Below are 14269 nucleotides of genomic sequence, written 5' to 3' on the forward strand. Positions count from 1 at the left end.
GGATGGGGAGGAGCCTGCATGTCTCCGGACCCCAGGGTGGCTCTCACCAGCCAGCTAATCCAACCACTGTAAGCCCCTACGTGAACCCCTCGGGACACGGGGAACTCACTCCCTACCAAGGGGGCCCACCGTGGACACCTCTGGAGATCGGAGCTCCCCAGGCCTTCCTGAACTTGGCCTCCCGGGAAGCCTCGCGGCTGGTTCTTGCTGGTGAAAGGCAGGCACCCGGCAGCGGAGCCTGTCAGCGCCCAGGGGCTCCCGGAGAGCCGCCAGGGAGGCCGGAGACACTTCGCTCCCTCACGTATCCACGTACCTGTTGGGCACCTACTAGATGCCGGGCCCGGGGCGAGGTAGCAGACACACGAGGCTGAGTATTTCAGTTTTACAGCATAATCTCAGATTTCTGGGGAAAGCACTGCAACTCAGAGAAATCAAGGGCTCGCCCTCGGCCACGCTGCCGGGTAGTAACGAAGCCCCTGTCCTCATCCCTTCCCTCCTTGGACCCCCACATTCCTTGCGTCTCCTATCTCCGACCGGAGAACCGGACATGGAGGGACGGGCCTTGGGGTCTGGGAGGAGGGCTTCTGAGGCCACAGGCCGGCCAGTTCCCAGGACCTCCGCCCCCCGATGCATGCCCCTTTGGGTGTGGCCCGAAGAATCCTTCCGTAACCCTGGTCAGGCAGGAGGCGCCAGCAAGGGCTTGCCCGCGTCAGTAAAACTTTCTGAAAACCCAAAAGATTTTCTTGGACCCAAGCACAGCCTGAAAGGAAATGCCTTAATCACCAAGCCATACAGCGCTCATGGGGCCCTGAGACTGATGGACACGGGTTTGGGAACCACACACCCACGTGTCCTTGGGAAGCCTTTCCCGGCTGGTTGCCTCGGGTGAGCACCGAGGGCTGGGGCAGCAGAATCAGTCCCTGACCCCATCACCACCACGTACCATAAACCTCCCTCCTTAGGAAGCAAGCAGGGCCCCCACGGCGTGGGGAGGGGGGAGTAACCCTCGCCCAATGTCAGAAAGGGGGCAATCCCGCCCCGCAGGGTCCGGGCAGAGCTCCCAGGGTAACGGAGGGGACAGACGGCTTCATAAAACCAGGACCAGCCAGAGCTTTGCAGCCCGCAGAAGGCACAGGGCCGATAAGGGAAAAGTGGAGTTGGACACTGCAAGTGCATGAACACACCGACGTCCGGGTTCCAAGCGAAACCTCATCGGTCTGGCAGGAGAGTGGTGCTTTCGCAACTGGAGCGTTTTCCCCGTTTGGTGTCCCCGACAGCCAGGGCTCAAGGCCAAGTACACAGTAGGTGCTTCCTATGCATTTACTGGACACGACTGCAAACACAGAGCCAGGGCTGGGTCTGTCCCCTTAAACGCAGGGGACGTGGCAGGAAAGGCTGCTTTGCCCCTGCCAGAAGGACCCCAGCTCCCAGTTACACCTCTCCAAGGGAAGCAGAAGAAACGACCCTAAGAGGGCGATCGTGGGGACTGGAGGATGTAATTCACAGCAGATGCAGAGAAAGCTTTCATCGGGGTATCCATTTCATACCGCCGGTCTCAACCCGCTCCGGTGAGTAATAAGCTCATTCAAGAGAACTGAATTCCAACCGCTCGGCTTTGGAGAGAAATGAATGTTCTTTTTAAAAAAATTCTGGAAAATTAAACCTCAACACACGCATTGCCTTTGAATCTGCCTCTCTCCAAATCAGTGCCATTGTTCCGGCTCCAACATGTGTCCCCAAGCCAGGGCAAGACACACATTTTGTCAAGAGGGGAGAACAGAAGGTGGCCGCACAGGAGGGAGGGAGAAAAAGCAGCAGCGGGGGGAGTCCACGGGAGAAAAGCGTCCGCACACCCCCCCGCCCCGCAGCATGGCGGGCACGTCCACCGCCCGCTACTCACCCGCACGACCACCACCTGCACGGACACGTGCTCGGGGAGGCGGATCGGGGCCCGGAAGTGCACGGCCAGGGACACAAGCAGGTGCAGGATGGCCACCAGGTTTTTCCCGTGGATTGCTGGTCGGGGAGGGAAGAAGGGAGCCGGTTTAGCTCAGGTTCTGCAGGAAGCCCGAGCCCGGGTCCAAACGGCAATTAAGACGCTGTGTCCAAACGAGACCGCGGAGAAAAATCACGGTGGGGGGTGGGGGGGGGAGCGGGGGCCACGGGAAAATGAAGATGACAAGCGCCTTGTGTGAGTCCACGTCCCTTCTCTAATTAGCTTTCCTTCCTGTTGACTTTCAGGTGACGTGGGCAACCGCTTTCAAGAGCACAGCATTTGTAAAAGGGGTCAGCAGGGGTGGGGTGGTAAGGACACAGAGTGGGCAGGGGAGTGAAGTTAGCCCAGGGAAGGGAGAATTTTGTGGGAAATGGGTGAGCATGGCCACTTAGCGGTCACAATAACGTGCATCACTATCCCGGCCGCTCAGGTCTCCCTCTGCCCCATCCCTCTGCCTGCGCAAGGGAGGAGAGCAAGGGGGGACAGCGCTCTGAGGGGGGAGATGGGAACCCCCGCCCCGCCTCGATCCCTGACTGCTGTCCCCAACACTCCAGCTCTCCAGTCCTCGGACAGGTGCGGTCATACTCAGTCCCACGCAGGGCTTACAGCTTCCAAACACCCCAGTCCTCCCCCACAGTGCCCACGACCCTTGAGGCAGGCTTGGGTCTGTGACACGTCTCGATGCCAAGAAACCAGGCGCCGATCTTGTCACCACAGCCTGAGGCTCGTCCCTCAAAGCCCAGGGGACTCTGGCAGCAGGGAGAGCTTCCCCACCAGGCCCTGCCTGCCCTACACTGAGGATGGGTGGGGGGGAGATAGAGGGATGGAGGGGAGAGGGGGGGCCCCGACAAAGAACTTTCTGGCTTTAGTTCTTCACCTTCCCGGCGTCACGTCTTGGCTAGGAAGACCGTGATGCCACGTACTGGCCATGCGAGCACACTCCATGATCTATCCAGAGGCCAGCATGAACCTCTTCCTGGGGACTTAGCTGTCAGGGCCACTGGTATACGGGCTTGGCTCCCTTTCGAGAACCCCAGAGCTTCTCTCTCTTTCCCCTCCTTCCTCTGGGAGCCTCCCCTGCCCCACTGGACCAGAAACGTCTCTCCTCTCTGAAGCACAGGGAAAACAAAGGCAATGACAGGCGTGACTTTGTCCCTCACCCAGGAGCGAGCTCCCAAGAGCAGGGACGCTGGCTTTGGCCCGTCCCAGCTGCCTTCCAGACAGCAGCAGCGGGAAGGGGTTTTGAACGTGCAAGCCCAGTGAGGCCAGGATGAATGACAGCATGACAAGCTGCGGGGACAGACCCGGCGGCCCCCGAGACCACTCACAGTCAACGGTCCACTGGAGCGCCCGGCCGTGGGGCCGCAGCAGGCCGTGCACCGCTTCGAGCACCGTCTGCAGCTTCTGCTTCTGCCCGATCTCGGACTGCGTCACCTCAGCCACGTTCAGCCTGCAGCCCGCCAGCTTCTCTGCAACGAGAAGGACAAGAGCAAGACGCAGGGGTCAGGAGACGCTGCAGGGTCTCGGGGCCGCCGGCGACCCAGCTGCAAGGGGGCCGGCCGCTCCCGCCCCCAGACTGGGACCAGATCATCATAGCGCTTGGGGCTTTCCAATCCTTCGTGCTCCTTGGGAAAGTACTCTAGAGTGGGAAAGCGGGTGTGGAGGTCGAGGCCAGAACGGGAGGTGTCCCGCTTAGGAACATTCTAGGCACGTGACATGGGAAAATGACTCGAGGTGCACCTGCGAGGCAGGGAGGGGACCCGCAGGGACTCCGGAGACGGGGCCGGAGCAGAACAGGTGGTGCAGTGGGTCGCCTTGTTTCTCTAACAGCAGGACACCGCGGTAAGGACAGCGGGATGTTCGCAGACACTGCCACAAAGGACTTTATCCCTGGGAGCGAGCTGGAAGCAACCTGGGGGACCCCGACAAGAACCACCCCATCTGCTTGAGATCTGCAACAGACCCCGAGCCCGGCCCCGGGGCGAGCTCTGCCCACTCCCCACCCCCCCACGCAGGTCCCCCACCTGCTAAGGGGCAAGGGGAGAAGGGGCTCTACGCGACCCAGCTGTCCTCCCGACGGGCTGTCACTCCTCAGCAAAGCAACAGCAGCAGCAGAACACGGGGACCTGTTCCCCGGGAGGGTGACCGTGCTGCCTGACGCAGAGCCCGACCGGCCGTGAGCCAGGACGTGGCTGCTGGCCGTGGCCCCGACAAGAGGGACGGCATACGAGCTGTGGAGTCCAAGCCGGTCATGGTGGGGATCCCGTTCTGCAGGTGGTCCCCAGCATAGCTCTGTGTATGGAGGCCCCTCACTCAACATTCTCTCCCTGCGTCCTCCCCTCCCTTGATTAGAACAAGAGTCACCATGTTAATACTCCCTGCGGGATCATATTGTAGAGCAATGCCTGTGGGGCTTGGGACGCCCCTCCCTCCCTTCCTCCCTCCTTCCTTCCTTCTTCCCTCCCTCTCTCCTCCCTCCTCCCTTCCTTCGATAGCTCACAAAAGAGCTATCTGAGCACCTGTGCGCCAGGCACCGTCCTGGGGCCGGACGCGGCACACAAGACGCTCCCCAGCGGGCCGGCAGCCTCACCACCGCCACATCGGGCTGCCAGCCGCAGCCGCCGCGAGGGCTAGAAGCGAAACAAAGCACCTCCACCAAGTGCGTCCTGCGGGGGCTGTAAGCGGTTGCCGTTTCCGTATTTTGATGTCCCTCTGCCTCGGGTAGGTCCCAGCTGGATAAGCCACAGCTGTTCCATACCATACGGACACCCTGAAAATACACAGCAGGTCCCCCAGGCGTGGCAGGGCGGGGCGCAGGGTCCTGGGGGAGGAAGGAGGGTGACAGAGCCGGGGGAGGGGTCCTGAAAGCCTCACCTGCTGGGAGACGGGGAGCCTGCCGCCCCCTCCACCAGGCAACCCTGCAGACGTGCAGTCTGAACGCGGTAGTGGCTGGAGGAGGCGCGGCGGAGAGGGGAAGGAAACCACACCGGCCTGTCAGGGGTCCAGGAACAGAGCACCACAGACCGGGGGCAGAAACAATGTAAACTTGCTCTCAGGACCCTGGAGGTTAGAGATCGGAGACCGGAGGTCGGCAGAGCCGGTCTCCCCACCCCCCGAGGTCTCTTTCCCCCAGGTCCTCACGTGTATCTGTGTCTTGATCTCCTCTTCTTAAAAGGACCCCAGCCCTATGGGTTTAGGGGCCGCCCTCCAATGACCTCATTTCAACCTAACGACCTCTAGAAAAACCCCGTCTCCAAACACAGTCACACGGTGAGGTTCTAGGGATTACGATTTCAACTTAGGACTTCTGGGCAGGGGGAGGTCGGGGGGGGCGCGCACAACCCAGCCCATGACAGGAACCGAGGAGGCCAGTAGTTCCCGGGTGCTGCCCGAGGCCGGTCCTGCTGGTTCTGCCGCGTGGGAGAGGATCAAACAGGCTGCCCGCGTCGCCTGCGTCGCTGCTCACTGACAGGCTTTGCCGCGGCGGCACCTGCCTTCAGAGCACGGAGAGAGATGGAGGAAGCTGGGGGCGGGGGTGGTCCTCAGATGTGGCAGGCAAACGTGCTGAGGCCGAATGCGGGGCCGTGAACACTCCTTGCGCAGGGAGGCCTGCCTCTTGCAAGGAGAAGGGCGTCCATGAGTTAGAAGCGGGACCCCAGCCAGCCCGGGAGCCCCCCGGGGACCCTGGCAGCAGCACCCACCCTCTGCCCGCAAATGGCCCATCGTGCAGAAGCGTTCCGCCTGCTGAAGCCTGCCACGGGGCAGAGTCGGCAGCTGTTTCCAGAGTCTGCTCTGAAGAAGAGGGACCCGTCCGGGGTCCTGCCGGGGACTCACACTTGGCGACCTCACGTGGCCGAATCCAGAGGTCCGCCCTCTGTCCTCACTCCCGCCTCCTTGAGACACCCTTCCTCTACCCCTCCCGAGGGAGCACTCGCCGGGGCCTCCTCCCTCACAGCTGGACCCTCAGACTCCCTCACTGGCTCCTCCTCTTCCTGACCCCTTGCTGACCAGGCAGGGCCCCGGCGGCCGCAGACCTCTCCTCTCTCCAGGTGCACAGAAGTCAGCTTTGGCCTTGGCCCTCGCCACAGTCTCCTTTTTGGCGTCGGCTTCTGCCTTTGGAGACAGTGACGAGCCCAATGTCTAGTCCGCTCGGGTGCCGTTCCTGCTAGCCCTGGGCTCGCGGACCACGTGCTCACACGGGTCACTGCGGCATCTCGTCGGCACGGCAACATCAGCAGTAAGCCATCGACGAGCAGGCAGCACACGCCGATTTTCTCCTCCACGGGTCTCTTCCTCCCGCAGACCGGTGTGTCAACCCCCTCGACATAGGAGTGATTTTAGAATCGCCTGATCAAGTACTCAAGTAAGACACTGACAGGGGACAGAAGGCAGCTGCTCCGACAGAGGCTGCCGAGCGAGAGCCGCTCCCGTGACACTCTGTGGGTAACACAGCCAACGCGGGACGATGGAAAATCACGCAGCTTCACAGCGCGTGTGGAATCTGCCAGCGGAGGAGGGGACCAAAGGACCTGCCTCGAGGGACAAGATTTCTTACCTGATACCTGCTCTAAAGACGCCCCTGTCACCTGTCACCTGGCAGGCGCCAGCATCGTCGACAGGCAAATTCAGAGCCCGTCCTATGATCCGGTGCCAGTACAGAGGCCCCCCCACCCCCCACGCCCCCGCTCGAACTCAGGCTTAGGACACGATTTTTTTCAAGCAATTGGGTCAAAGGAGCCACAAGAGCGTGCCAAAGCATCGGAAGGAAAAAAAGCTTGAGTGCAATTACTCGGAAGTTTGCTTCTGAAACTGCTAGGAAGAACCTCCCTGCGCCAGGAAGCCAGGCACCTGTTGGAGGGGCTGTTTCGTGACAGCGGCGTCACCCACGGCCAACTCTTTGAGTCCCAGGGCCGAAGGGGAGCTTAGTCCTCACCTCGGACAAGGAGGACAGCCAGTAACCCGGGCAGCTCCCCCATCGGAAGAATCCTTGCCGGTGGAAAGCATGGGTCACCGCGCGTGTCCACTGTGATGACCCTGAGGGCACCATAGTCCCTGACAGGGCTGAGGATGACCCCGGGAATGACTACAGCAATACAACGATCTAAAACACCGCAACTCCGACCGATGCTTTTTTTTTTTCTTTAAGATTTTATTTATTTATTTGACAGACAGAGATCACAAGCAGGCAGAGAGAGAGGAGGAAGCAGGCTCACCACCGAGCAGAGAGCCCGATGCAGGGCTCGATCCCAGGACCCCGGGATCATGACCCGAGCTGAAGGCAGAGGCTTTAACCCACTGAGCCACCCAGGCGCCCCAGACCGATGCTTTTTTTATCCGCACAGAATCCACGTACAGTGTTAGATCAGTTTCAGGTGTACAGTGTAACGATTCAATCTGCCATTTTTAATAATAAACGGGCGATAAGGATTACCAACCCCGATAACGTTTCAGACTTAGGCTTGTACCTCGGAGAGTCATTCCAAGATGGGGATCCTTGGCTCAGCCAAATCCTGAGAAATACTTGGCCGTGTAGCATTTGGCCAACTTGTGAATCTGGGCCGCCCTCTCTGGGGGAGGCTCCCAGGTACCACAGTGTTAAGCATCAGCTCTGGGCTGCTGAGCTCTCCACCCTCACCTGGCCGCTGACTGAGCTAGAACGGGCCCCGGTTCCTGCAACACCCACCTCCTCAACCCCCAACCCACCCTCCTCCCAAGGGGCTCCTGGTTCCCCAGCCGCTCAGGGACAAACCCAGCTGTCACGTCAGTCTCGACGTCAGCTCCAACCTCCAAGATCTCTCCCCCGGGTCTGCACCTCCCCCCAATCTGAGCCACGTCATCTGATACCCAGGCTCCCTGATCTCCTGCGTGATCTCAGCTTCTGCCCCCGAGCCCTCCCTTCTGTACCCAGAAGCCCAGGTGACTTTGTAAAACGCTTAGCTCGGATCATGTCACGGCCCTGCTCAAAAGCCCTAGCGGCTTCCTATCACATGGAATAAAAGCCTCTGTCTACCAGGGCTGGACACGACCTGGCCTCGACCGATTTCCCAGCCCTGTCCAGCCCCCCACGACCGCCCTCCCCCGCCTCCTGCAGGCTCTTCCCACGAGTTTTTAAACACTACACTCTTCCTCACTTCAGAGTCTTGGCCCAGAATGTTCTTCTGAGACATCTGCTCAGATGTCCCCTCCCCAGATGGCCGCCCCCACCACCAGACCCTCTCCAGCCCATGCCCCTCTGGCTTCCTTCCTAGCGAGTGTCACTCTCTTAAAGCATCTGTTTGTGTCCCGTAACATTTCTCTTCCTTCCCTCTGCCAGAATGAGGGGCACAGGTGGGCTAGGGGACCCCCTCCCCGTTGTTACCACTGCGTCTCCAGAGCCCAGACCCATACCTACCACAAGCTGAATCCGTCCTACGGACGAACGACCAAGACGGGCACGACTTTTTCCCTCCAGATGTACTTTCAGAGGATGCGCAGAGAAGGGAATGTCACAGGGGCCATCACCAATTGCGTGTCTTTCAGGGCAAACTGCATCAGGCCATTCCCTCCCCATCACCGCTGCAGGAGGGCTGGCCTGCGGAGGAAGCGGCACCATTCTTGTCCCTTCTCCCTGGCCCCACGGGAAAGTTCTGGAACCTGGGCGTGGCCCGCTGCCGCCAGGAGTCGCCACCTGGAGCGTGGGCTCAGAACTGCGGCTCCAAGGCTGCCCTGAGGACGAGCAGCCCGCGCCCCCTTGCAGAGGATCGAGTAGCCCTTTGCCGGGGATGCCTGAGACTCACCCAAGAGCTTCTGCAGGACCTGCCCGTCGTAAAGGTCCTCCTCCAGCTGCTTCACGATGATTCTCTCCTCCACCAGGACGTCGTTGATCCAGTCGATGAGAACCTGTGGACAAGGAGCATCAAGGCCTCGCCCGCCACGCCCGGCAGACCAGGGCACCGCCAGAGCAGACCCAGGAACTGAGCGCTGCTGGGCACCGAGACGCACCCCGGCACGGCAGCCGGGCAGACAGGAAGGGAAAGACGCGGCCTCGGCGGCTGGACTTGGAGTGGGATCTCACGAGGGAACGGGTGGAGGGCTGCTACCACCACGACCCTGGGCAACCTCCCGGGGGGAGCTTGGGTGGACGGAGATGCTCTCAGGAAAAGGAAATGAGGATTCCTGTTCACGGCGGCTTGGAGGAAGGGGTAACATGCGTAATAGCAGCCCTGGCCCTCGTGGCCCGAGGCACGACAGGTGGCCCATTCGACATCCGTCCATCCCTCCCCTCCCTTAGGATCCGCACCAGAGCAGCTCCCACCACCCTGAGCCTAAAGCCCTGGAGAGAAGGCGGTCCCAGACGGCCCGTGATTGACAGCTCCGAGCCCCTCTTCCTTCCAACAGCTTTACTGAGACAGAACTCACATCCTATACCATCCACCCTTTGAAAGTGTGCAATTCAGGGGTTTTTAGTCTTCACGGACTCATGCACCCATCACCACAATCAACTGAGAACAACGTCATCGCCCCCAAAAGAAACCCACAGCCCGTAGCAGGCCCTCCGAGCTCTCCTTCCGGCCACTCAACTCTGCTCTCCGTCTGTGGATCAGTCTATTCTGGATCTTTCGTATAATCGCACTTTCATGCCAATGGGATTTCCTATAAATTTTGTATCAATTGTATTTTATGTAATACGGGATATTCTGCGTCTGGCTTCTCTTGCTGGGCACGATGTTTTCAGAGCTCACCAGCGCCGAAGCGCGGGTCGGAACTTATTCCCTCCCATGGCAGAATGACACCCCGGCGCCCGGATCTGTCACGTTTCATGGGTCCTCGTCACAGCTGAGGGCTTCTGTACTGTCACCACTTTTCGTGGCTTTGGGGAGTCCTGCTGCCCGGAACGTGGGCGTCTCGGTTTCCATGTGGACACGCGCTCACTGCTCCAGGCCAGCCTCCCACTGGAGACTTTTCTCAACAAAGTTTCCATTCTCCTCCTGGTGACCGACGACCGACATTATCATAAGAGATGACAGCTTCAGCTGTGAAGAGATCTATGGAGAAGCGGGATTCCATTTGGCCAATCCCACTTCAGCCACTAAAGGAAACGGACGCCTGAACAGACTCAATGAAAAACAGAGCAGGATCTTCCTGCACAGGCAAAACTAATAAAACTACCTAATTGGTCTCCATGACCTCTTGGAAATGGGACGTTATTGCCCCTCTCGAAGACGAACGAAAGGGCACACGTCCAGAATATCGAGTTCTCTGTCACCCTCTGAAACAGATGTAGCCTGCGAAACAGGCCACAAAGCAAATTTCTGTGAAGCATCTTCTGTTTTCCCACTAACTCAAAAATATTAAATCAGACACACAATCCCATGAAGAATGGAAGGGAACGTAAATTAAACGCAGGTCTGGGGGAAGGAAGAAAGTGGTGAGCAGCTCCGCGGCATTCTGGTTTCGACAAAGCCATCCGAAAAGTCGGCAAACGAGCCCCTGACAGTTCTCCCACACCGTCCCCGGCCCGCTCCCTCCCGCCCCCTTCCCAGGGCCAGCTGCCTGGGTTGGGAGCCTGGCCGGGGGTCTGGAAGCTGGGGCTCACCCCCTCCCGCCTTCCAGCACCTTCCTCCACGGACATGCTTGCCCAGCTTGGGTCCTCCTCTCCGCCCTCCCTTCCAGTTCCCCTGGGGCGTCTTCCGTGACCTCTGCGGCCATGCGTCTGAGGCCTCGCCCTGGACAACTCTTCTCCTTGTTCTCCACTCTCTTCCAAGGCCAGCTCATGCCTTCCCGCAACTGCCAATGCAGTCCCCAAATCAGAAACCCCTAACCATGCAGCCTCACCTCCATGATCCTGCTGTTCAGGCATCCCTAAAAGCATCTCTGAAAGAATTCACCTCCCTCCAAACCTGCTCCTTTTCTAGGAAAGAAACAGAACGCCATCCACCAGCACCTGGACTTCACCCCTCACCCCACTTCTGCCCACCTCATGGCTGGGCCCACTTTTCACTCTCTCCCCTTCACCATCCTTGACTAAACCACCTCCCTGAACCAAGGTCACTTCCAACTGAACATCTGGCCTCCTTGCTGGTATTCTCAAAAACCCCAGGTTCCTCTCTGCCTCAGGACCTTTGCACGTGCCATTCCTTCCAGCCTGAACACATCTCCCTCCCCCACTCCCTGGCCAGCTCACACTCATCTCTCAGGTCTCAAACGTCCCTATCATTCTCTGACCACCCCGTCCCATCCAGGCCACGAGCCCCATCATCCCCTCACCACACCCAAGCACCGTTTCCCTGACCCTGTTCACATTTATGTCATGATCTCCCCCACTGGACCCAAAGCTCTCTGCGGGTGGGAGCGATGGCACCAGTGGCTCCGTCCCCAGCACTCGGGGCTTACTGCCTGCCAGAAGCAGCCACCAAGTTGACTAACCAATTTATTGAGCATCCACTACGTGCGACATTCTGGGAATAAACAAGACAAACGGGGCCTCTATTCTGACATTCGAATCCGACACGAAAAGAGACACAAATACACACACTCGCAGACTGTGATCCATGGTAGAGAGAAAATAAGGCAGGGGACGGTGGAGAAGGCTGACGGGGACACCCAGCCAGGCGGTGAAGGTCAAGCGCCAAGAGTGACCGGCCATGTCGATGGCAGGTGCCCCGACCTGATACGATGGGATGAGAAGGGCACCGGACCTCTCTGGGGTTCCTCCTGAACTGATGACCCCACTCTAATCCAGACAAATTCCCAGAGAGGGACATTCTCCAAAATCCCAGGTCAGCACTCATCAAAATGGGCAAAGTCATCACATACGTGGAAAGTCTAAGAAGCTGCCAGAGCCCAGAGGCACTAAGGAGACAGGATGATGAACTCTCATGTGGGATCCCGGACGGGGTCCTGGACCGGAAAAAGGACAGTGGGAAAAAAACTAAGGAAATCCGAATAAAATGTGGACTTTAGTGAACAGCAATGTATTAATACTGAACAAATGTGTCACGCTATCAGAGAATGTTACTAAGAGGAGAAATCAGATGTGGATTTATGGGAACTCCCTGTACTCTCTCTCACTATTTTTCTATAAATTTATAACTTGTTTAGAAAATAAAGTCTATTAAAAAAAATAAGGCAGGGTTTGGAGATGGGGGGGGTACAGTGGCCATCGGGGACCAGGAGGTCAGGGGACTCCCTGGAGGAGGTGATCTGAGCAGAGATACACCCAGACACAGTGGAGGGCATGGGTAAGGCAGGAGCGAGGGTCAGAGGTGAGCCTGGGAATGGGCAGGCGAAGAAGGGTGGAGGACTGGGAGAGGGAGAGAGGCAGGGAGCGGCTGGGCGGGTGCGCGGGACATCCCCCGCGGGTCGAGGTCTCGGGAATGCTGTGAGAAGTCAAGACGAAGAGCCGTGCCATGGGCTGGAGGCAAATGAGGAAGGGGAGACCGAAGAGAGGGAGACAGTCCAAGGAGGGAGAGAAAGGTCTAGAAGCAGCTGGGAGCATCTGGACCTGGGAGGACGTCTGCCCCCTCTTGCCCCGACATCCAGAGAGGGAGGCAGAGACCCTCTAAGCCATCCGGGCCCCGTCACCCACCCTCCCAGGACCCCGGTTACACGGCCGCCAGCTATCACAGGAAGACCTGTCCTGGCCCTTTGTCTCCCCCCGGCCACCAGCAAACCTGGCTCCCGGCAGAATCCCTTATTCCCCCAGGGCTCTACCGTGGTCCTTTTATCAGCAAGTTCACAGCGATTATAGGCACCAAGTGACAGTATTCCACTCGCTGGCTGTTACTGAGCACCTGTCTCCTGCCCAGTGGTGAGGGGGCAGAGGTGGCCCTGAACTCCGGGATCCGGTACTCCAGCTGGGGGTTGGGCAGAGAAGAATGAGGAGCACGAGCGGAGCGATGGCAAATCGAAGTCACGGAGGCGCAGAGCTCTGTCCCGACGTCACAGGGAAGAGGGGGGGCATTCAGAAGGCGAACCCACGGCAGGCAGGGCAGGAGGGCCAGGTGCCCCCCGGGAGCCGAGCTAGAGCCTCCCTTGGGGCTGGAATCTCAGAGAACCGCCTCTTCCCCACGATGCTGCTGCCGGTCCAGGGCACAATTCCACAGACCACGCTTTCTCCGGACAGAGGAGGAGGGATGCTTCCTTTTCCTCTGAGACCGAGAGACCTGGAAGGACCCCCACTGCGGCTCTCTAAGGCTGACCCGCTGCCTAGACCCTGAGCCCACTCCCCCAGCCACAGAGCTGAGACCCCTGCGTCTACGCCCCCCACACCACCCCGGGGGCCTGTTCTGGCCACCTGATGAGATTTACTGATGTGGATTTTTTGCAAAGTGTGTCATTTAAACTTAAGAGATAAAAATGAGTGCCAGGCATGGCACCTGCTACCTTAGCCTCCCCACAGCACCCAGCAAAGCCCCGAGCCATAAAGGGTCATAAATGCCAGCTAAGTGACTACTAATAATGTTCCTTATGTTCTCTATACTTTTTGGTTACCACCTTTAAAACGATTTTGTAGGCAGAATTTTCAAAGATCCCCCTAAGATCCCAGCCTGCTGTGTACAGGTCCCTATCAACCCTAGGACTGTGAAGATGATGGTTTACACCCCATGGTGTGGCTATTATAGGGCCCAGCTGACCTCAGGAAAGAAAGAGCATCCAGGTGGGCCTGACCTAAGCACATGAGCCCTCTGAATCTGCATCTAGAGGTCAGAGACCATGGGCAGAGAGAGGGGAAGCACAGGGGAGAGCCTCCGTTGCTGGCTCCAAAGGCAGCAGGGCCCACCTGAAGAGGAGAAGACTCTAGAGGCAGAGCGCTGACTCCTCCCCAGAAGCTCCAGAAAAGAACTCAGCCTGGTGACACCCAGAGCGGAGAACCCAGCCACACCTCTGACCTGCCCAACTACGCCCTAATCAACAGATGCCGCTTTAAGCAGATGAGTTGATACTTAGTTACGCATCAACAGAACGCTAATACAAAGGGCATTCGCTACGCTCAAGCATCAGCCTCACAAGCAAGCACCACTACCACCGCCTACAAAACCCAGTGTGCTGCATGTACCGGCAGGGACCCGGGGCCCACACTTGAGACCCAGAACCACCCACCCTGAGTTCTAACCGTGGGACCTGGAGCCATTTAACATCTCTGGTCCTCGGAGTCTTTGTTTAAGGCCAAACAATGCCTACCCCTGTGTGTGCTGCCTGACCTAGCAATTCCAGTTCCAGATGTTTCTGCCAAGGTACTAATCCAAAAGGGCCCCTAGACATTTACTAACTCTGGCATGACTCCAATTTTTG

At 58.7% G+C, this 14269-nt stretch overlaps 1 protein-coding gene across 2 annotated transcripts in view; it reads right to left on the reverse strand.

Moving 5' to 3' along the window:
- PARVB (parvin beta) overlaps positions 1–14269 on the reverse strand; it is a 93965-nt gene that overhangs the window by 25388 nt on the left and 54308 nt on the right. For both annotated transcript variants that reach the window (XM_080810009.1, XM_080810010.1), the window contains exons 4-6: positions 8773–8875; positions 3325–3465; positions 1901–2016 (exon numbers count right to left, since the gene is read on the reverse strand). In XM_080810009.1, coding sequence (XP_080666135.1) covers positions 1901–2016; positions 3325–3465; positions 8773–8875 — 360 coding nt within the window. The remainder of the gene's footprint in view (positions 1–1900; positions 2017–3324; positions 3466–8772; positions 8876–14269) is intronic.

Source organism: Martes martes, assembly GCF_963455335.1.
Source record: "Martes martes genome assembly, chromosome: 8".
In the NCBI taxonomy this organism is placed as follows: domain Eukaryota; kingdom Metazoa; phylum Chordata; class Mammalia; order Carnivora; family Mustelidae; genus Martes; species Martes martes.